Source organism: Euprymna scolopes, chromosome 45, assembly GCF_053919585.1.
Source record: "Euprymna scolopes isolate OS-2025 chromosome 45, ASM5391958v1, whole genome shotgun sequence".
Lineage (NCBI taxonomy): Eukaryota > Metazoa > Mollusca > Cephalopoda > Sepiida > Sepiolidae > Euprymna > Euprymna scolopes.
In genome coordinates this window covers 29,491,589-29,513,868 of record NC_136526.1, presented here as the reverse complement: position 1 = coordinate 29,513,868, position 22,280 = coordinate 29,491,589, and the positions used below count along the sequence as shown (strand labels likewise).

Here is a 22,280-nt window from a genome sequence, read left to right as displayed (position 1 = left end):
AGGTACTAACACTCTGGAAGCAATGGCAATTAACAGGTAGCTCTACACTCCCCAAAGCACGCAGCTGGGGCTTTACCATCGGATATAGTTTAAGTACCCATAAGCATAGTATTTGAAAGAAAGCAGAAACTGGAACACGATTTCTGAGGCGGCAGTGCAAAATGTTGCGAAGACAGTTGTTATAGAAAACTTCCAATTCGTGCAAATCTGCTACTCAAAGGCCATGTGTCGCATCTATAAAAAAGAATAATTCTCATCACCTGATGCATCACGCTGTGTCCAAGGGTATTTCCTATCAAGACAACAGAAACATGTTGAGGCTGAAAAAATGTGGGGTGTGCTGCTCCAATTTGCCATCCAATCCCATCAACTGTTCTGCTCCAATTTGCCATCCAATCTCATCAGCTGTACTGCTCCAATTTGCCATCCAATCCCATCAACTGTTCTGCTTCAATTTGCCATCCAATCTCATCAGCTGTACTGCTCCAATTTGCCATCCAATCTCATCAGCTGTGCTGCTCCAATTTGCCATCCAATCTCATCAGCTGTACTGCTCCAATTTGCCATCCAATCTCATCAGCTGTGCTGCCCAGTCAGTGTAATAGTAGAGCCAAAATAGACAAGGAAATCCACATCATCTCGTTAAATTCTATCCAACATGAATGGCTGCCTGGTATTCTGGTCAGTGAGGACATGACCTTTGTTTTTAAGGCCTTTCTATGCATCCCTAATTTGTGAGAGACACTTTATACTCTGTTGAGCATACCTTGCACCTCATCACAAGTCGTTCCAAGCAGGAAAACATCATGTCTATAAACAAGATCAGATGTGTTCGTGTTTCGCCTAAACACAACCCCTTTGAAGAGATTTGTTGAGTATATAATCGATCGCATAGTTTAAAAGAGTTGGGAAGGATATAACTTTGCCAAACGCTTGACCTCGCCTCAAACATCTCTTACTTCTCATAGACCAATAGAAGCTTTTAACAATCCTCAACAGTTTTGCTGGCATACCACACACCAGCATGATTCGCCAGAGTAAGGCTCAATCAACAGAGTCGAATGTAGCTGCAAAGTCAATGGACCAGAGGACAGTAAGTTGCTGAAACGCCCAACAATTTGTAAGGGTGTGTAGAAGGTTAAAGATCTGATCGATTAAAATTAAATTTCTAGTCAAAACTAAATTGCATCAAAGTCTCATAGATCCCACGGGGCAAGCACATCAGACATAGACTTGTAGATTTCCGCTGGTATCCCATCCTCACCAAGAGTCTTGTTTCTCAAGTGGTGCATGGCATCTATCACTTCATTCAGGGTAAGAAGTGATGCAGTGATTTATGATAGTGACGTCATGGAAGTGATTTATGATAGTGGCGTCATGCAAACGAATCGTTTCACTGACACATAGCTTCACCTTCCGGTAAAGTATACTGGAGTCTCCAAAGGATGCTGCACAGTTTCTTCTGCAAAGTCTCACTAGTACACATTTCTATCAGAATTGTTATTATCATGGCATCAAAGATCATGAAAGTTTGGTGCACCCGTCACCCACGCCTCACATGCTCTGCAAGGTAGAGAATCTTTCTTGTTATCCAGTTCCAATACGGTGGTTTGTAACACCAAGTTGCTCGTGTGCCAAGTCAATCGTAGCAGATTTAAAGACCTTTCATTCTGTCTCTGATTGATATTTCCCTTCAATATGAAGTTCTATCCTGAATTAGACGCCAGCATCCAACTTCAAATTAACAATGTTGAAGCGGCATAAAAATACCTGTCATATCCCAGAAAACTGAAAGGTAGGCATGTCTAAAAGTCTCTAACATAGAATTTTATACCTTATTATTGGAATCAATTATAGTTTTGTTTTTAGTCCTAGACAAAGAGGAATAATACAGAGATAAATACGTAGTTGTGGACATCCAGACACACTAAAAGGCCAAATGCAACTTGAATAAAAAAACGTTTGATAATTCTTAGACAACTTGAGAGAAAAAGCAGCACCATTTCGGCAACTACTGAAATAGAAATTGCAATTCGTATCAGAAAAGCTTCGAAAAAATAAAAGCTCTGATCGAGGATGATGCAATAGAACAATATTGTGATACTGCACCAATTATCCCAGAAGTTGATGCAAACCAAAAATTTTGGGAGCAACACTCAAACCAAACAAGGAAGAAACAAGACTAGTATCATATACTTCCAAGACATTGACAGACACAGGAACTGGATAGGCAAACACTGAAAGAAAAATGTTATCTGTATATTTTGGAATTGAGAGGTTCAAGACATCCAACATATTCATCAAGATGATCCGACACCATGAGAGATGTACTCACACATCTACATGATTACTACAGCCAGAGACCAGCTATCCATAGAATAGGGTGTACTATAGATAGAATGTGTCATCATCTCAAGACCTTTCCATAAAAAAACCTTGGAGTTACACACAGGCAATCCTGTGTTGTATAAAGCAATGTTGAAACCATACAGTCAGTATAATGGCACAAGCTCAATAGAGATATAACTGATATGTGCAAATATATCAGAAGTTCTAAAAAAAACGTCAGCAGCATGAATGTTTACTTTGAGGGTCCAATTAAACCATCAAACAAGGAACAGATCAATTCTCATTGGATAAAAAGTATATTCAGAATTTAAAAAAATATCCAGAAAAGCCAAAAGGAGCCGACGAGGATATCCAATTGGATTTGCTGGTGCACAAAACAACAATTGACCACAAACTATCTGGTCTCGCTTTATTACTCTTCAGCGAAAGGTAAAGGACACATTGCCTGTGCACACACGCAATAAAGTTGAGACAATGTTATCAGTTGATGGAATACAAGACACCAAATCACAGAAAACTCAATATGACAAGACTGCTAGAGATCTTCTTCCATTATACAAAATTCAACAGATGCAGAACACAAATAGATGCAGAATGCAAGAAACTCCGAGTTTTTATGCAATCATTCATTCCTCATAGTAAGTTTCGCATTTTTCCCGTTTTGATCTGTTTCTGCTATTACTTTGATCAGTGCCGATAAGATGACTGTAAGGCTTCCCAGCAAATATTATGACTTATGCTATCTCTAGCAATTCTTAAAAGATTTGTTACATTGTGCGGCCCCCTCTCAGGTAACCGCCACCCCAACACTGTATTGGTTATTGTTTAATTCCTCTTCATCTTCTATTCTTCTTCTGGTTCCAGCCGTGTAGTCATTTCTCAAATTGGTGATCGCTGAGGATGTGAACACTAAGTTACAAATATAAAAATAGGATAGAATGCAAACTAAAAAAAAAAACTCGAATACATCTTGAGTGTGCACAATAAAAGACACACAAATGCTGATAGCTTTTTCTCAAGGATTTTTTTGTCGTTGGATAATCAGTTCATATGCTAAAGTTCTTCCCGATCTGAAAACTGTCCACATACTATTGCTACTCCTAAACTTTTTGAGTCAAAATTGGAAATTTATGTCTTTTGTCAAAATCCTCGTTACACTTAATTACTAGAAACTAAATATTTCCGTGCTATATTTGACAAGAGTGGCTTATCATTCGGAAACTGACCACCGACCGTGAAGCGTCTTTCTATTAGGAGCATTCAAAAAGATCTCGGTTGCTAATTTTACTTTTGCCCTGTAATGCATCATTTCCTCTCATTTTCAGTTGTGTTGGGTTTGCGTTGGGTACGTCTCATCACAACATTTTCTCATCTCAAAATATTTTTTGTGATAGTTGCTATCCCTCTTTTATTAATGATCTTTAAATTAAGGCTGATCTATTTGCTAGACTTTTTACTGACAATTCTTGTCATGATGATACTGGTGCAGTTTTCCTGATCTTCCTTTGAAAACTTATCATTGTATGGAGTCTATCACTCCTGAAAGGGTGAGTATGATTCTAGCTTTTTCTTTACCATTCTACGACTTCTCTCCTGATTCAATTCTTGTTGGTCTCAAAATCCCCTTAGAAATTTCTTCTATCAGCTCGAGATAATTCAATGTGTTTCATTTCAATGTTTTAATTGAATGTCTTGTTTGTCATAGGAAGAAATCTTACTGTAGTCCTTTATTTTGTTAAAATGCTGCTGATCGTTTCGACTCACATCTATATCATCTTCTTAGTCTCCTCTGTTATTAGCAAAGTGATGACACCATTCTCTATTATAATATTGCTTCTCGTTAATCTCCCGAGAAGCAGTTGAAATATGCAGCTAATCTATAAGTTTACTTCGGTAGTGGATTGGACTATGAAATTAATTGAAATATGGAATTTATTTTTTTAAGTCTAAGGTCAATAGACATTTGCTTGGATAATCATCTTTTGTTTTTGATAGTTCTTACATAAAGTGGCTCCATGCCTTGTCTCGAGCGATTTCTATTAAACACAAAAATACTCTCAATCAAAATGTTAGTATGAACTCAGTTGGTATATTCAGAGATTTCACAGATATTTTAAGAATTATGTTGTAATTTTCAAAAATGTTCTTGATTTTTAGCACCATTTTGGACTTCTACTTAGAATTTATCATTAATTCGGTTTTATTTAGAAATTAAGATCTGTATATAATTATAATAATTATAACTTACATGGCTAAAAAATAATATCTGAACAAAAATCCAGAAAATTAATCTGGCATATTTAATAAATCAAACCTTTATAATTAAAAACAAATAACAATGGAATTTACTAAAGAAATGTGAAATTTGTCAGTGTGACACAGTAAAATAACATACTTTTGACTTTTTTGATAAAAACTAATAAAATTCAGTGTTTTATAAGTTTTTTGTTTCTATTATAAATATTATTATATATGACACAAAAAAGAGTTTACTAAATGACTTAAGATATGTATATAAATATTTTTATGTTAAATTGCTCAAAATACACAATTCGATTTGATGAGTATCCAGCACTCAGAAAACTAAAAGATAAACTTCAAATATATTTTAAGCCTTCAAACTCTTTTAAAACAGTGATGCTGATAGTCATATGTAGTCCGTTGCATTTATTTATGTTATGTGTATGATAACTCAGATGTTAAAGGATTCATCATAATTTCTTTGAATGAATTTCAACATTTAGAAGACAAGTTATACATTTTTCTGAAGATTTTACTGCTTCACGTTTAAACTTGTTTAATCAATTCCCGTTCAAATTATCTTTAATGCTTCATCAATACTTAATCAAAACGTTCTATTTTATATGTTCCATGCTTAATACTTGATATTTTTCAATGCTTAGTTCAAAACCATTGTTTTTATACACAGTTAACATGTTTCCTAATTTCGGATTATGTTTCATACTTTATGTATAAACAAATCTTTATTCTGAAGCATTCTTTAAGTGCATTACATTTTCAACAAATTGTTTTCTATTTGCTCTTATGATTAAAATATAAACCATGGAAAAATAAAATCGCCTGAATATGGCATCCATTACCAAAAATTTTCTTGGTGATATTTTGATATCAACATGGAGTCTATTAAATGTGTACAAACTTGTCCTGCGTATATAACTAACAATTTTGTTCCTTTCTAATGTTATTTGTAGAACCTATAAAGCAAGTTACATGAAGAGCTTTGTACATTTAACTTTAAAAATATATCACCAAATCTAGTGATCCGTACTTTCGTTATTTTATATTTCTTTGTCGAAATACAATTCATTGGTTGAGATTTGGATACAAAAAAACAATATACACTCACTGATTAGAGTGTTTTCATTGTATCTGATTTCATGTATGGTTCCTTAAAACGCTAATCAGTATCCCAAAATAGTCACCAATCTAAAGAAGACTATTAGTTAAAGCTTACCTGGCATCGGTAGAGATTGCAAAATGTCAGTACTGCACCAATAATTGAATAAATTTTTATTACTGATTTTCAGGAATACAATGCTATATGAAGAATCATAGCTTCAGAACTCTTAGTTTGTAAATACGTTCGTTTTTTTTTCAAATTTGCTAGAGAGTTTTTAAAGTTTGTTTGTTTTCCAATAAAGATATGGATCTTTGATCAACCTTGAAAAAACACTTAATTTTCCTATGCTCAGTTGGTTTGGGCCATTTTATATGAAAATATGTATGAGAGTAGCAAAATGTCTAAACAATACTTTTTCTAATAAATTATCAAAATATTTTAATCAATAAATTATATGAGTACTAGAGGGAATCAGAAGGAAATCTTCACATATTTGTTATTTTCCTTTGTATCGTTATTTAATTTGGTGTTGATTTGGGAAAGCATTGGATTTCTGCTATGCTTAAAAAAGACGAAAAACACAAAAATATTTAATTTCAGTTTTGTGTTCGCAAGAGAAAAGCCACACAGGAATTGACCAAATGTTTCTCATTTCAAATTAATTTTAAATAAAGAAGTGTGACCCCATGCATTCAAATGTAAACACCTTTCTTGGATTTTAACTTCAATATCAATCTGGCCACTGAGTTTCTTTAGAGATAAGGTATTTCTGTCTTCATTTAACGTTTTGGGTCACTGTAATTTAATATGCATTAATTTGCATATCAATGAATTATCAGTCTTGAAATGACTGAAGGGGAGACAACAGCAGAAATGGTTAGCACAAAAGATATGAGGCATGTTGAAATGACTTGCACATGCTGGCAGTTATTTTTTTTTTTTCCGAACATTTTACATTAACAAGCTATTTCAGACTGACTTTTCTGGTATAAGTTACTTGGATTTGCTGCTATATTAGATATTCAATTTTTACTAATGGTCCAGTGTAGATATTTATGACCTTTTGTTGTGTTGTATTATGTAGTAGTCGTCTTTCAGCAAAACCTTACAACTCCTCTTTATGTGTTCGATTGTGGATAATCAAACTTGATTTATGAGAAAAAAAAAGCTCTACATATTTCACATAAAAATGGTTTCTCTTGGGAGGTCAGTCTCTTTTATTTTCTCAATTATTTTTCTGTCTGTTAATTGCTGTTTTGCTCCACTTTTCAAACTTTGACTAGTTTGGTAGTAAAACAGCAACACCTTTTTTTCAGAAATAGTTCATGGCTGGGTTTTAAGCCTCTTTATTTCTTATTTTTAGCTGCTGAAATTGCTTGAGCTAGGGACCGGAACCTCTAGTATAAGGCCTGTACCAGTTTGATCTTCCAGGCATTGTTTCTAAGTATTTCTTAAGATTTCTTTTCATTAGGCCAGTTGCTCCTATCAGAACTGGTATAATGTTGATTTCTTTAGGGAACCACATTCTTTTTAAACCATTCTTTCGGTCATGTTATTTTTTTGGTTTTTGTCTATATTTGTCTATAGTGCCACTTTCAGAGGAAAGAAGGTTTACATCATTACTTACCTCTTCCCAACTGGTGTACAAATGGCTTATAGAGTTCTTTTAATCCTGGGTACCAGCCGTACAGTATATATGTATTTATTTTTATTCATTATTGTCTATGACTTCTTATTTGGTATTAGAAGCTACCCATTATTATTAAGAGGGGGTGTCCCCATTTGAACCTGGGAAACATGCTGGATGGCTTACAGAGACAGCACACCATGTTTTTTTGTTTATATTTTATCAGGATTTATTTTTGATAAGAAGTACTTTCATGTCAGGTCTCTGACAAACCACTGTACATTCAACATTTTATTATTTTACTTTGTTTTAAAACATCAAGGGTTTCAACTTGGAGCTAACGCTTGATTTCATTATGATTTGAATTTATATGCAGGGCTTTTTTTTATTGTACCAGCTTGATTTCCAGGGAACAACACAATCATGTTGACACATCGGGTCATTGTCAGATCATCAAAGTAAAGCAATGATGAGCCTGGCCAGTACCAGATGGGTGACCATTTGGGAAGGCTAGTCACTGTATGTACCCTCTTGGAAGATTGGGTGTGGGGCCATCACTTTCACCTCGAAAACAGAATTCCTTGCTACAAAAGCATATACCAAGTTGTAGTTTGTCAATGCCTCTCAAAGGGCTCAAGGATTTGGAAGGATAAATTGATTTTCCAGGAATCATTTCAAAGTATTTCTTAAAACTTTTTCATGAGGCCAGTTCCTCTTATCACAACTGGCAGAATGCTGATTTCTTTTTAAATCATTCTTTAAATCCTGATATTTTGTTAACTTTTCACATTGTGTGTTCGATTGTGGATAATCAAACTTGACTTATGAGAAAAAGAGGATCCACATAATTCACATAAAAATGGTTTCTCCCCAGAGTGCGTTCGATTATGTCTTAACAAAGAAAATTTATGAGAAAATAAAGCTCCACATATTTCACAAGAATATGGTTTCTCTCCAGTGTGCTTAAGAATGTGTTGAATTAAACTTGATTTTCGCTGGAATGAAGATTCACAAATCTCACAGGAAAACGGTTTGTCACCACTGTGAACACGCAAGTGTTTTGTTAATGTAGATTTCTCACAAAACGAACTACCACATATTTCACATGAATATGGTTTCTCGCCAGTATGTATACGTCTGTGTTTAGTTAAAGTTGATTTGTCACAAAATGAAGATTCACATATATCACATTGAAATGGTTTTTCCCCAGTGTGTATACGATTATGACTGATCAAACTTGATTTTTGAGAAAATGAAGATCCGCATATTTTACATGAATATGGTTTCTCACCAGTGTGTATGCGTATATGTTCAGTCAAATGTGTTTCCCTCGCAAATGAAGATCCACATATTTCACAACTAAATGGTTTCTCCCCAGTGTGTGTTCGATTGTGTATAATCAAACCTGATCTCTGAGTAAATGAAGAGTCACATATTTTACAAGTAAATGGTTTCTCTCCAGTATGTATACGATAATGGTTTATTAAACTTGATTTTTGAGAAAATGAAGATCCACATATTCCACATGAATATGGTTTTTCTCCAGTGTGTATACGCATGTGAGTTTTTAAAGTTGATTTTACAGAAAATGATGATCCGCAAATATCACATGAAAATGGTTTCTCTTGATCGTGTAGAGGCATGTGTTTATTTAGTTTAAACATTTTGAAACATGAAGATCAAAACCGTTTACAGGAAAAAGGTTTCTGTTCTGTCAGCCAAAATATTATATCTGTAAATAAATAAAAGATTAACACAATTTCAAGGAATTTTATGGTTTTACTAAAAGATAACTCACATATCAAATATAGAGAAAATATTTATGTTTTATGGGAAAATGAACACGTCACAATCAAATAACCGAAGTTAAGCGATGATGAGCCTGACTATTTGTGAAGGCTAACTGCTGTAAATAGTGGGTCGAGTTGTAGAAATTTCCAGGTTGGTATCTGGGGTGTGTTTAACTCATGGAGAAAATACACTATACAAGCCGGTAAGCAATCAGAAACAGCTGTCTTTGTGAGATTAGGTTGGCTCTACAATTTGAAGAGCCATTGTTGCCGATACTATAAAAACAGGCTGGCAACTGTATGCATGCAAATGTTTACTTGATGATCAAAAACCGTAATGTTTTATTCACGTAAATATTATAATTTGAACATTATATTTTGTTAAAATAAATTTTTGTATCTATATTTATTAAGAAACATTTACATCATTTATCTTTGATATGGTTATGTTAAATGTGGATCATTAATGAATTGTTCAATTTCAAGGAGTTTTATTATTTTTATACTAAAAAGTAATTCAAAATTTTATTTTATGATAGAAAATCTTTAATTTATGCTTTATTTACATAAATATTTAAATAATTTGAACTTTATATTTTTGCTATAAAATAACTTAATTGTATATTTATAAAGAAAATATCAAGTTTATATTCGATATGATTAAAATGTGGTTTAGGAATGAACTCAGTTTCTTTTCGCATCGATAAAGTAAAAATTTTGGAATATTTACCTCATAAAAACACTACTTATCCTAAACAATCATATTTCTTTATGTTATATCATTAAATTATTATTGAATGAATGCGTACAGATCAGTAACACAGGAAAGTTATAAACTATGAAAAAAATGAATGTCAGATGTTAAAAAAGTTGCAATGTACAACAATGAAAAGGATAAAAACCAAAAGCATCCAATTAATTTTGATATCAACATTCCATCAACATGACAAAGTAACTGATCACAGAAATTAAGAAACAAAATGTGTGTCATATATGTTTATTGCTTTATTTCTATAATAGAACTCCACAAACTGTAATTTTCCTAATTATCTTTCTTATATACCTTATCAGAAACACTAAACATGTTTTATAGAGGTTTACATGTTAAGAATGTAAGCAATACACAGTAAAAAATAAGATGTTATGACAATCTAAAGAATGAAATACCATCAAATTTTACAGTAATATCTAATCCAATTCTTTTTAAAAACTCTGGACAATATTTTACATCAACCAAATTTTGTGGTGTTTTTATTTTACAGCATGTCAACCCTTTTTAGCTCATTTAATGTCACATCCAGTGATTTTGAAGAAAAAGTTTTTTATAGAATATATTTTTTTTTTCAAGTCAGTTTCTATTTAACCCATAGTTGGGACCCTAACAGGTACGACTACTCTGGGTCAGAGTGGACCTGGGAGCAATAGCAATTAAGGGGCGGATCCACACTTCTCAAAGCCCGCAAGCTGGGATCTCATCATCAGATATAGTTTAAGGTCATTTCCAGGACCACTAATTTTGTGAAAAAATACATCAAAGGTAGATAATCTATTCTAATTGTATTGAAAAAAGGGACACTTTTCAATATTTGTCTAATTAAAATTTGAATAAAGCAAGAAACATTATTTTATGTCAGATTAATTATATTTCGGCCGTGTTAAGAAACTGATGAATAAATATCTCTTTTAAGAAAACATTGAACGACACAATATATTGTAATTGTAATGATTCAGGTTTTAAATAAAATCAACAAAAAATTATGAAAGAAGAAAGAAAAGAAAAATAAACTTAAGAAATCAACACAAATTGCAGAACCTCCATCCACATTAAACAAAAATATTTGGTAGTTAAGGTCGATTCACACTCGATTTGCTACAAAATTGTGGCAAATCATCAGCAAAAACCACCTTTCTTTCTCTTTTTTCCAAGCAAAGGAGGAAGGAACAGAAAAAAGGTCTGGTATCAATCAAATCAAGGGAACAAGGGGAAAAAACAAACGCTGTTTTTTAATAAGATGTTCTAACATCATCTGGAGCAACCCCCCCCCCCCCCGCCATTAATGCACTCAAAGTAAGATGCCTACTCCATCCATGCGTGATGATAGGAAAAGGAGATTGTTACAATGACTTTCAGGTCAAATAAAAGGATGAATACCTACGGTTCGATTAAAAGTTGAAATGCATCGAAGGGTATATGCACCTCCAATGCAGCAGAGAATCACTCAAGAAAAAGGACTGGAACATGGGTTATCTCCATTCCCTCCTCCTGAAGTTTTATGGCAATCCATAAAACTTAGCAACAGTGATAGAACAACCGGCTGTGAAAATTCTACTGTAAGTTTAAAGCGTGTTTTTTTTTACATGATGTGGTCTCCACATGTAAATTTCTCAACTATTTTTTCCTTAACTGCAAAGAATTTTATAAGACTTGAAAATGTATGTATTTTATTTTGTTTTGTTTTTTTGCATGACATGGTTTGTAGGTTCAAAGTACATGGTTTCCCAGAGTGCCACATACAACACTTAGTCAGATGCCTCACGAATATGAGTTCTTATTTATGTTGAAGGTATCTCTCACATAGAATCCTGATCATTGTGCTGCGTGTGATCATTGAATCCTGCCTACTCTTCAGCTATAATTGCTTCAGTCTGGGGTCTTAACCTATTCAATATGATCCCGAGGATCTCTTTACTAGGATGGCATATCAGGCTGATGGTGTAGGTTGCCTTTCTTAGAGTGATCATTAAAGACTGGGTCCATTATGTCCCCTGTCTCCAGACCTTGTGGCAGATTTCATGTAGAGCAACAATCATTGCCTCACCCCCTGTATGTCCTAGTTCTCTTGGAATGTTATTAATGTCTGTGATTTTTTATTTCTTCAGGGACTTCACTGCTTCCTCCACTTTTTCTATGAGGATGGTGAAATTGTCTGTGTTTGTTGTCAGAGGAGTCGTGAGCTTCACTGTGTCTTCTGTTGCATGGTAATAGTATAGATCTGCGGTGTACTCTGACAGCCTGTTCAAGATGTCTTTGAACATGGTTAGACACTTCTCGCTTTTGTCAAGAATGATGCTAGGCTGTCCTTGCTTGCTACTGGTGAGATCCCGCACTACTTGGTAGCTCTTCTTGGTATTGTTTGCATCAGGGTTCCATTCCATGTCATTGCACAGATCAGTGATCAAGTCTTCCTTCACTGCTCATCTTCACCTGCTTGTCCGCTCCTCATCACTTTTATGCTTCATCTGCTTGAGGTCTCTTCATCACACAGCTTGAGTAAGTCTAGTGTGACTCAAAGGTTCTTGGTAGTCCACTTCTTGCTAAGAACTTCATTGTCTATCTCAGTCATTGCAGTGTTAAATGGCCGTCAGCATCAAGTAGCAAGAGTGAGGCAAATTTCCCTCCAATCTTGGCCTTAGAGACTTGTGCCACATCTAGGTCTTTAAATTTCTTCAGATCAAACTTAATTCTGGCATGGTCCTGTTTCTTCTTCATCTTCTTAAGGTGTCGGGGGAAGGACATCATGATGAGCTCATGGTCACTATTGATGTCCACTCCATGGAAGCTGCGTGTCTTAGTAATGTTGACTGCGTGTAAGCATCGTTTCACTAGGATGTAGTCTTTCTGGTGGTGGCATGCATTTGGGATGTGCCAGGTTGTCAGCTCTTTAGATAATAATGCTCAAATACATGTATATTTACCACCGTAATTGATTTGGCTACTCAAGATCACAGTTGCTGCACTCATAGTTTCTTTATAATTCATTCACTTAGACCTTATATCTGAACCTATTCCTAACCGCAGTATCCAGGAATTGTGACAAATGTCCATCATCTACTCAGTAACGTTGACCACATTGTGCATTTTTTCTCTTCCTGCTGATCAGTGTGCAAATGAAACACTTGAATGGTGCAAAACAAACATTGAAGCAAAACATGAAAGTAACAATCATTCACGTTAACTTGTGCAGCTGCCATTAAACAAAGGCAGCATTCATTCTCCTGATCCATATCAAGTACAAATAAGCAAAAAAATATATACATGCTATACGGGTCATTGTAAGAGTAAAATAAACATGGAGAAGGCATAACAAAATGACCAAGTAAATGTACTGAGTTGCAGAAACTCTTGAATTCTGGAAAATTTATAATAGTTTGGTGGTCAATCAACAGTCCCACAAAAAAACAACCATGAAGTCACTTGCACAGCAACCAAGAAGGCTGGCCTGCTTGCTCAGCAGTTTGTTTTCTACTCCAACCTTAACCAAACAAACCACCCACCCACAAATTTCCCTTAGAGGACAGAATCCACATTTGTAAATCTGAAAATCTCCCTCTATTAGGTCGATGAAATCATAGAAAAAATTAGACATCTCTAAAGTGTGTGTGTCCGATTTTATCTCTGTTATATTAATTTAACAAATGCCTTGCCGATACTGGCTTCCTTGCTTGCTGGAATATTATCTCTGTGGTACCAGTATTCAAGAATTTTGGCAAAGAAATGGACTCGCTCAACTATCACGCCATCAGTCTCCTCCCCCTTTTCACTAAAAGGGGGGGGGCAATACCTGTCTGGCATTGTACTTACGGCACAGTGCACATAAAGCCAGGACTGTTTTCACCGCTTGCCTACACTTGCACACCCAGTAACCACGCCGTCTTTACTCTGCGAGAGTGGACGCAATCTCCAAGTGTTGACGCCTTGTATGTGCATTGATTATTATAAGCCGAGTTAATGGGTGATATTTTGCTAACAGAACAGGGTGCTTAACTACCATCCCACCTGACCTGATAAGACTCTCACCATTAAAAAATAGGTCGAGGTCATACACTAAACCCAGAAATATCTTACCTGAGGAATTCAACAGGAATGCTCAACATATGCCTGATGCTGCATCGTTTTCATCAGCAGAATGGTTGCAAGCCTTTCCGCGTCAACTTCTAATCTATGCAGCCGAAGGATGAACTTGAGGACCAAGGAAGTTACCCTCAATAGCTAGGTGAAGGAAAAAAATCTTTGGAGTGGAAGAACTGTAGGTGATTCTTCTCTCCGTAGGATGGCAGCATTCCAAGAAGAACGGGCCATCACTTGGCTGCGCTGGCTGAAGCATGGCAACTGTCGTACAGCCCATGGACTGATCCTGCTACTTATCCAATCCGGACCAGAACACAGAAATGAAGGCAAGCCTTGATCCTTTTCAAAGTTAACCCCCTAGTGATCAAATCAGCAGGATTCTCTGCCATTGGGACATACCGAAAAGAGGACGAGAAACCGAGTGTGGCTTTCAACTCGGCACAGCTGTTAGATGTCCTTCAGTCTATTCTGGGCAAAGAGTTTTCTGCTTATAATTGTTCTGAAAATCAGCCAAGAGAGGACCACCTGCGAATCTGTAGTCACATGAATCGCAGGAGAGAATCCTCCAAAATTCCTCAACAAAGTAGGCAGACACCGGAGAGCCAAAAACATGGCCATAAGTTCTAAGGTGGGTACATTTTTCTTTTTCAAGGGAGCCATCCTAGCTTTTGCAAACACCAGACCAGATTGGCAATTTTGCACTACATATGCTGTGAAGCCATATGCCTCTGGAGATGCATCGCAGAAAAGAAAAAGTTTGCCAGCTTCATTAACGCTTAATGCTCTTCTGGGGAAGGAAACAGTCTCCAGCTCAGAGAGATCAAGGAAAATCTTCCTCCATAAAGACAAGCATTCTGGTGGGACTGTTGCATTTCATCCAAATCTTTTCTTCCAAAGTTCACTCAACAGAATTACGGCCCTGTAACGAAACAGGTAGGTACAATGATAACAGGTCATAGATTCTAGCTGTCTCGCTGAGGATCCGTCTCTTTGTAAAGGCACTAGAGTTGCACTCAACAGCAGCTACACAAAGAGTGTCTGAGAGAGAACAGTATCTATATCCGAGCAGCTTCTCCCATTTATTGCCATGGTCACTCAGGGAACCATGCTTCTGCATTTTGTTTTGAGTCTCCACATGGTCAGAATTACAGGACTGCAGTTCAAATCCTCCCTGAAGCAATCATTCCCAGGTGAGAGTGTATAATCGGCACAGTTCATCAGGATAATCATGCAACATAACCAGATTATGCACGTAGAACCAATTCTCTACAATTATCCCTGGGAAACTGAGCCGCATGGTATCTAAGGACATAATTCAATATAAATGGACTGGAGGCATACCCAAAAAATAATCGTGTTGACCTCCCTCCCTTAGAAAAAAAAACTGGAAAGACTTTTAGTGGTTTTACTCACGGTAAAATGTGTAATCACTTCAAAAATCATACAATGTTTATCGATGTATTTTAAAAAGAAAAATATTGGCATGTTTGGTAGAAAAGTAACTTATCTTGCCTTTGATAACATTTATTTGTTATATATTTGTTGTTTGACAACTTTTTCGAATCTATGTGTATAGTAAAACAAACTCGTCATGTAAATTATTTACCGTTAAAATGTTATAAAAACAAAAACTGGAAGTTTTAAATATATTTCAAAGAAATGAATTACGCCTGGTGCTAAAATATTGAAAATTTACTGATTGTAAAAAAAAATGCTATGAAAAAGGCTAATTTTAAAATATTTGAAAATAATCAGTGAAAAGTTTTATTTATTATTAAAAGAACAGACTGAAAAATATTATAAAAATTGTTTGTTTTGCAGTAAAAAAAATAAAATAAAATGAAATATTTAACTTTTTCCAATAAAAATAAAAGTTCAAACATAAATTTACTTACGATATTTTGATTAAAATTATCCAAAATGTGCAATTATAATAATTATTATCTGTATGGAGAATTGTTCTTTCTCTTTAGAACATACATGGACAATCGGTAACACATATTGGTAGCCATATTTTTTTATGCCTGTTAGCCTGACCACGTGGTTGAATACCGGAAGCTAACTATACCTACAACTTAATTAGGAAGTAACATAATGCTATCATGTGCATCGGCCTTCTTCTTACACTCGGTAGCCACGGCAGAATCCAGAGGAACTCTCCAACTGTTGAGGAGGCACGAAAATATCCTCTATTATTTCATTCCATTCCTGCTGATGGAAAACCTGGAAAGAGTCATGATAAAGTTGCCTCTTCTCCAATCCTTGCACAACACGTTCCAATATGTGAAGAGCTACTGCATGGTTGGAAGGTACATGAGAGATCTTATCGTCCTTCCATGGCAACTGAACATAATACTTGCTGAAATAGATTGTCGGAAGAGAGCAATCTTCTGTTTGTCATAATTGGAAAGTTCCTGTTCTTCAATGCTCAGTGACTCCACACTCAACATTTTCTCCAAACCCCTTTGTACATCACTTTCAGGGAAAAAATTACTTAGAGGATCCTCAGAAGTGCCCTGAGACTCCAGCACGAAATATAGGTTAGATGGGTTGACTTCAGCAGTCGATGCAAGTAAAGAATCGAAGGAAAAGCATTCTAAGTTCCTGTCCACAGAATGGTCAGTGTGCAGCAAGTGCTTCACCTCACCAAAGGGAATGAGTCGTATTGGGGTCGAAAATGCCTGTCTGTGCAAACAAGGAACCAGTTGGAGGCTTCCTAAATGCTGAATAACATCCAGCCCAATTGTTTCATGAATTTGTACCTCTGTCAAATCTGGCATCTAAGGGACATTTGAGGCATTGAAATTCATCGAAAATAAAATCCAGATTCTCGATGTCTACTGAAATATCTATGTTTTTGTGTACCAACAGTCAGGAAAAATGAACAACAGGATCCAATGCGAGCCTCCAATGCTACCTCTTTAAACGCCTGTCACAATCTCCAAGGATGGTAGTCAGCCTGATTTCACAATCATGTCCAATGGATTCCAAGCGGCCGAGGCGGTCCAAAACCTTATTGGACAAATAAGTCTGCCCACTGCCAGTGTCTAATAAACAGTTGACAGAAACACTTTTGTCATCTCTACCAAAGGTAACACACAAAACAGAGGGAAGGCTAGAGAATTTTCCACCATGAATGCTATAGGCGGAGTTGGACTGAAGAGAGGAATCCCTCCATGAGGTACCAGATCTTGGCCCTGAAGGTACATTCCCTAAGGAACCCTTCATAGTGTTACAGGCTGTGCAAGGGATCTTACCCCCCTTAATAAGGAGATGTTTAACAGCTTCCTTAGTATCTCTCAGAATTGATGACAAGGTGGGGATTCTCCTACCAGAAATTAGGATCAGCTCTCCCTTGACCTCCTTGGGGAATTTTGCAAAGAGAATCTTGGCCATAAGCCGAACCCCAGAAGAACGCTTATTTAAAAATGAACAGTTGAAGGAGCACTCCAACTCAGCCTAGGGAAGCTACTTTAGATATGTAGTTAGCCAAGGCAGTAAAGGATCTGTCCTGTTTACAGGAGAAGTCCAATATGTCCTGGAAAATGTTATGTATGATTTCATCTTCATCGAGGTACTCGCTCATCAGGAATGAAAGAGCCACCTTATAATTTCTGTTACTGATAGAAAGATGATTAATCAACAACAGGGGTTGACCAGACAGTGAACACTTAAAAAAATTCAGCCTTTCGGCATCATTGGCCATGCCAGCTACACAATTTTCAAAACGTGACAAAAAATCTTTGAAGCTCATAGGGTTAGATTGCATCTCCAATCCATCAAAGGTGGGTACCATGATCTGAATTTGAGGTGGTTTTACAGTAAATGAGGACTTAAGTCTTCCAAGTTCTGCGGAACATGGAGGAAGACTCAGGGAGTCCACGGCCGCTGGGAGCTTGAACTCGAGAGGCTCTAATTCTCTTCGGAATCTCAGGGTGTGTGCAAGAAACTCTTTCTCAATTTGAATCCTCAGAAGATTGAAGTTAGATTTTACTGACATGTACGTCTACTTCAGTCAAATATTCCTCCACCGATTTCTGCAGGGCAGAGAATGATTTAACAGAGAGTCCATCCTCCAGATTGGCAATCTCCAGAATTGTTTCTTTTCCTTTAATATGGTTGACTAACATCCATGTTAGTATGGGTTTCTTTCGCAAATATGTGAAAAAATTAATTTCCAGAAAATAATCAATGACCACTCAGATCGAGAAGGGAGCAATGCACTTACCTTAGATTGCGAAAGAATTTCCCCTTCTGCGACGTAACTGTCTTGTAGTATCTCACCAGGCAGAAGTGAAATAGATTTTCGTTCAACCGCTGGCAACTGAATCAACTTGTGGTGAAAGAAAGAGAAAAGCAAAAAGACAAGGGAATCTCCCCTCTTATATAATGGGAGGATCAGATGATTAACTATCATGTGGTCCGGAGCACAAAAAAAAAATTTAAAAGGGTGGACAACAACAAGAATTCTTGGTTAGTTTCAAGGTAAGTGCACGCCGATCCTTCTCTTCTCGAGCAATCATTAATCCTTTTCTTCACAGAAGAAGGGACTTGGAAAGCAAAACGATCAGCCGAAACCGAAACTTAATAATAAAAATAGAAATAATAATAAAAATAATAAAAATAAAAATAATAATAATTAATAATAATAATAATAAAAATAATAATAATAATTAATAATAAAAATAATTAATAATAACAATAACAATAAAAATAATATTTAATAATAAATATAAAAAATAATAATAATAAAAATAATAATATTAAAAATAATAATAATAATATAAATAATAATAATAATAATAATAATAATAATAATAATAATAATAATAATAATAAGCAAACCTTGAAGATCACACAAAAAGCAATAATTGCTTTTCGGCTTGTTAATTTCCAAAAATCTTAAATATTAAATTTTAAAAAAGTACCTTTCCAGTTTCCCTGATAAAACCTTTTCAGCCTTTTATCCCTTTTGGGGGGTTAAAAGCAAACAAACAATAATATAAACATTTTAAAAAATGTTCAGAAAAGTTTAGGTCGTAAGTAAGAATAATTTTCGTATAAAATGAAAATCAATACCGGAAAATAATCGAATCAATAACATCTGAATGTCATAAGGATATAATAAGGACCTGTGATTCTTCCGAAATAATATTAAATTATGAACTAAAAAAATGATTATCGTCCGAATTTTCCTGATACATGTTGGGTTTTAAAAGTGCAGCAAAATAAAACGATAATTTTGTCCGCATAAAAAGAAATTGTAATAATGTAAAGACAAAGCAATTCTAATCAATTATTTATTTTGTGTTAAATTGAAAATATACGAAACAAAATTGACTGGAATAAAAATAATGCCGTGAAAACAATGCGTTGACAGAATGATTTGCAAATCATACTTACATTTTTATGGCGTAATTTTATGGTTGAATTACTTTTATAGGAAAACAAAATATTATACGATGAAATTTCTTTTTAAGGATTTCTTAATACTTTCGGTTTGCTAACTGTAGTATTCTAGATGTTAGGATTATGACAAAGGTGTCATGGCGGACAGCGGAATAATCGTTATCACCCACAATGCATTGTATACTTCCGCTAGTTTTAACAATTAATTTAATTAATGTGGCAGCAGATATTTTGGTGCAAGTCTATAAATGGTCCACAAGTAATCTTTTTTACTATAAAAATCTGAAAAAAATCTTTATAATGTACATAATATCACTGCATGAAAATGCCATATTTCAAAAATCACGTAAATCGGTCAAGTAGTTTTTTTTTTAATTTAAGAAAATCAAATATTATGAGAGATTTTATCGAAGAAAAACTTAACGCCATTTTGTTTTTGACACTGCTAGCGACACCTATTGGGAGTGTTTGGAATATAAGATCGGCAAGGGGCAGATAATCGACTTTCCACACTATAGAAAAAAAAAACTTGGAAAATTAAGATATTTATAATTTTTTGAGGAATTTGAAAACGAAAATAACATTTAAAATTCCAGCAAACGAGTAGTTTCCAATATATGAATAATTTTACGTAAATTGAGCCCCCACACGTTGACGCTCCTCCAATAAAAATTCGGCAAATGTGTATTTCAGCAGCGTAAATTCAAGTTTTACACTAGTGGTGGCCATAAAGTGGGTGATCATTATCCGTTAAATTATTATAGAAAAGTGATCCCCCACTTTCTTTAAACTAACATGTCTTCATATATTGGAAACTACTCGTTTGCTGGAATTTTAAACGTTATTTTCGTTTTCAAATTCGTCAAAAACTTAAAGAGACACACCAAGTTACAACTTAAGTGGGAAAGGAATTTAGTAGTTAAAATATCTATACGGACCAGCTCTAAATACAGGCGTGGGGTACAAGAAGGTAACAGAAAGAGTCAACAAGTGGGCTAGTGATAGGAGTGTATTTAACCCTAGCTAAATAACGCATTGACAGAATGAGAATAAAACGGGTCTCGACCTAGGAAGGATATACTTAATTTGAAAAGTATTCTGAAATAAGGGACATGAATTTGCTAAATACCTTTAAATAGTGGAAGAAAACTTACAAAATCCCTACAAATAAAAGCAGTAAACTTACAAAATGCTTCTAAATAAGGGAAAACAATTTTGCAAAGTGTTGGAAATTTATCCTCTTTCAGATAAATTTGACGCAAAAGAACTAGCCTGCAAAAAAATAAAAGCATGAAATAAAAGGGGGGGGTGAAGAACAAAATATAAAGGTCTTGTTTTAAAATGAAGAAGAGATTTTATTTACAATAAAATTAGTTGCAAAAGTTTCCCTTTGCGGGCATTAAATTCAAAGAACAAAGAACGCCAAGGTAACAATATATAATGAAAAAAATAACGCTGGTTCTTATATTGAAAATGTCGCATCCATGAACGAATACAATATAATTCAACTAGTAGTTCCGAATCTCTCTCTCATAAGCAATAAACTTTAGGAACGGACTCACAAATTGAAAGCATCGGGCATGTACCTTTTTCTTTTTTTCTCATTTTAAAGTCCTTTAAAAATTTCTCTCCTTCCATTTATGTGCAAACCGTAGCCATGTAAAATAAAGTCTTCAGAAGTTTGCTTTCAACACGTCCGGGGTATTCTGTTGCCGGGCATTCTTCTTTGAAGGAGGTCTCAGGATATTCCACTTCTGTGCCGGGCAATGAATCTACAACCACTCTCCATGCCGCCGGAATTCCAAAGAGGTCAAATTTCGCGCTGGGACTCGTGACGTCATCAAGGAGCTAGCATTGTTCTTTTTCTTTTTTTTCTTTTTCGTCGCTAGACGTCGTCTTCTGCCACAGGGTATCTATTCTTTACTTGATCCAAAAATATTTATTGCTTGAGTTTAAGTTGATTGTTTAATATTTATTTATTAGCTAAATTCATATTTTGCAACATTTGATTGTGACAATTTCGTAAAATTACGTATATTTGAAGCAGAAGACAATCAATGAGTGTCTTCTGCTTCAAATATACGTAATTTTACATTTTATATTGGATAAAGATTTACCATGAATTGAATCGTGTTTGTTTCTTTGCTTTTTTTTATGTAAATTAAAAGTAAATAATAAATGTTAGTCTTTAAAATTAAATTAAAATTAAAATAACGAAATCTTTGATTATATTATATTTAACGCATAAACCTAACACCTTTTCCCTTTTGAATGTTTAAAAATTAATATTGAATGCGTTTCAGTACAAATCATCGTGTTCCTTATTTTTCTTTTTTTAATGCAAGTTTTCTAATGATTTTTGTAAAAATATTTGATTCATTATCGACAGCATGACTGTTTGATAGATCTTGCTTGTTAGAACCTCACCGATGACGTAAGATATATTAAGAAGGCTACGGCCAAATTCATATCTCCAGTGAACGCACAAAAGAGAGTAATGGTTTGTATTACTATAGACATAGATTCGAAAAAGTTGTAAAAAAACAAAAAACAAATATATAACAAAAAAATGTTATCAAAGGCAAGATAAGTTACTTTTCTACCTAATTGGAAAATTTTTTAGTGTTTTATTTAATGTAACATGTTTATTCAGCTGGAAAATCATACAATGTTAACCAAGGTATTGGAACATTAAAAATGGCGCTGGACCTTTTGCTGAACATGGTAAGTTTGTGAAAATGAGTTAAAAATTAAAAAAACTAGACAAAATACTGTTAGAAATTCGCTCAATATGTTACCGTGACATAGGTTGACATATATACGGTGGGGTTTTAACAGTATTTTGTATAGTTCTTTATTTTTAACTCATTTTCACAAACTTACCGTGTTTAACAA

The 22,280-nt window shown here is 34.8% G+C and overlaps 1 protein-coding gene across 1 annotated transcript; it reads right to left on the bottom strand.

Moving 5' to 3' along the window:
* Positions 1-4,725: 4,725 nt before the first annotated feature.
* Positions 4,726-19,537, bottom strand: LOC145269332 (uncharacterized). Its single transcript, XM_080125032.1, has 2 exons — positions 19,380-19,537; positions 4,726-9,069 (listed from the first exon to the last, which is right to left on the bottom strand). The coding sequence occupies exon 2, from the start codon at positions 8,999-9,001 to the stop codon at positions 8,114-8,116; it is 888 nt and encodes a 295-aa protein (XP_079981158.1). The 5' UTR covers positions 9,002-9,069; positions 19,380-19,537; the 3' UTR covers positions 4,726-8,113.
* Positions 19,538-22,280: the final 2,743 nt, after the last annotated feature.

Excerpts from the sequence above, each read along its gene's own strand:
- LOC145269332 (XM_080125032.1), bottom strand. The coding sequence starts at position 9,001 with ATGTTTAAACTAAATAAACACATGCCTCTACACGATCAAGAGAAACCA.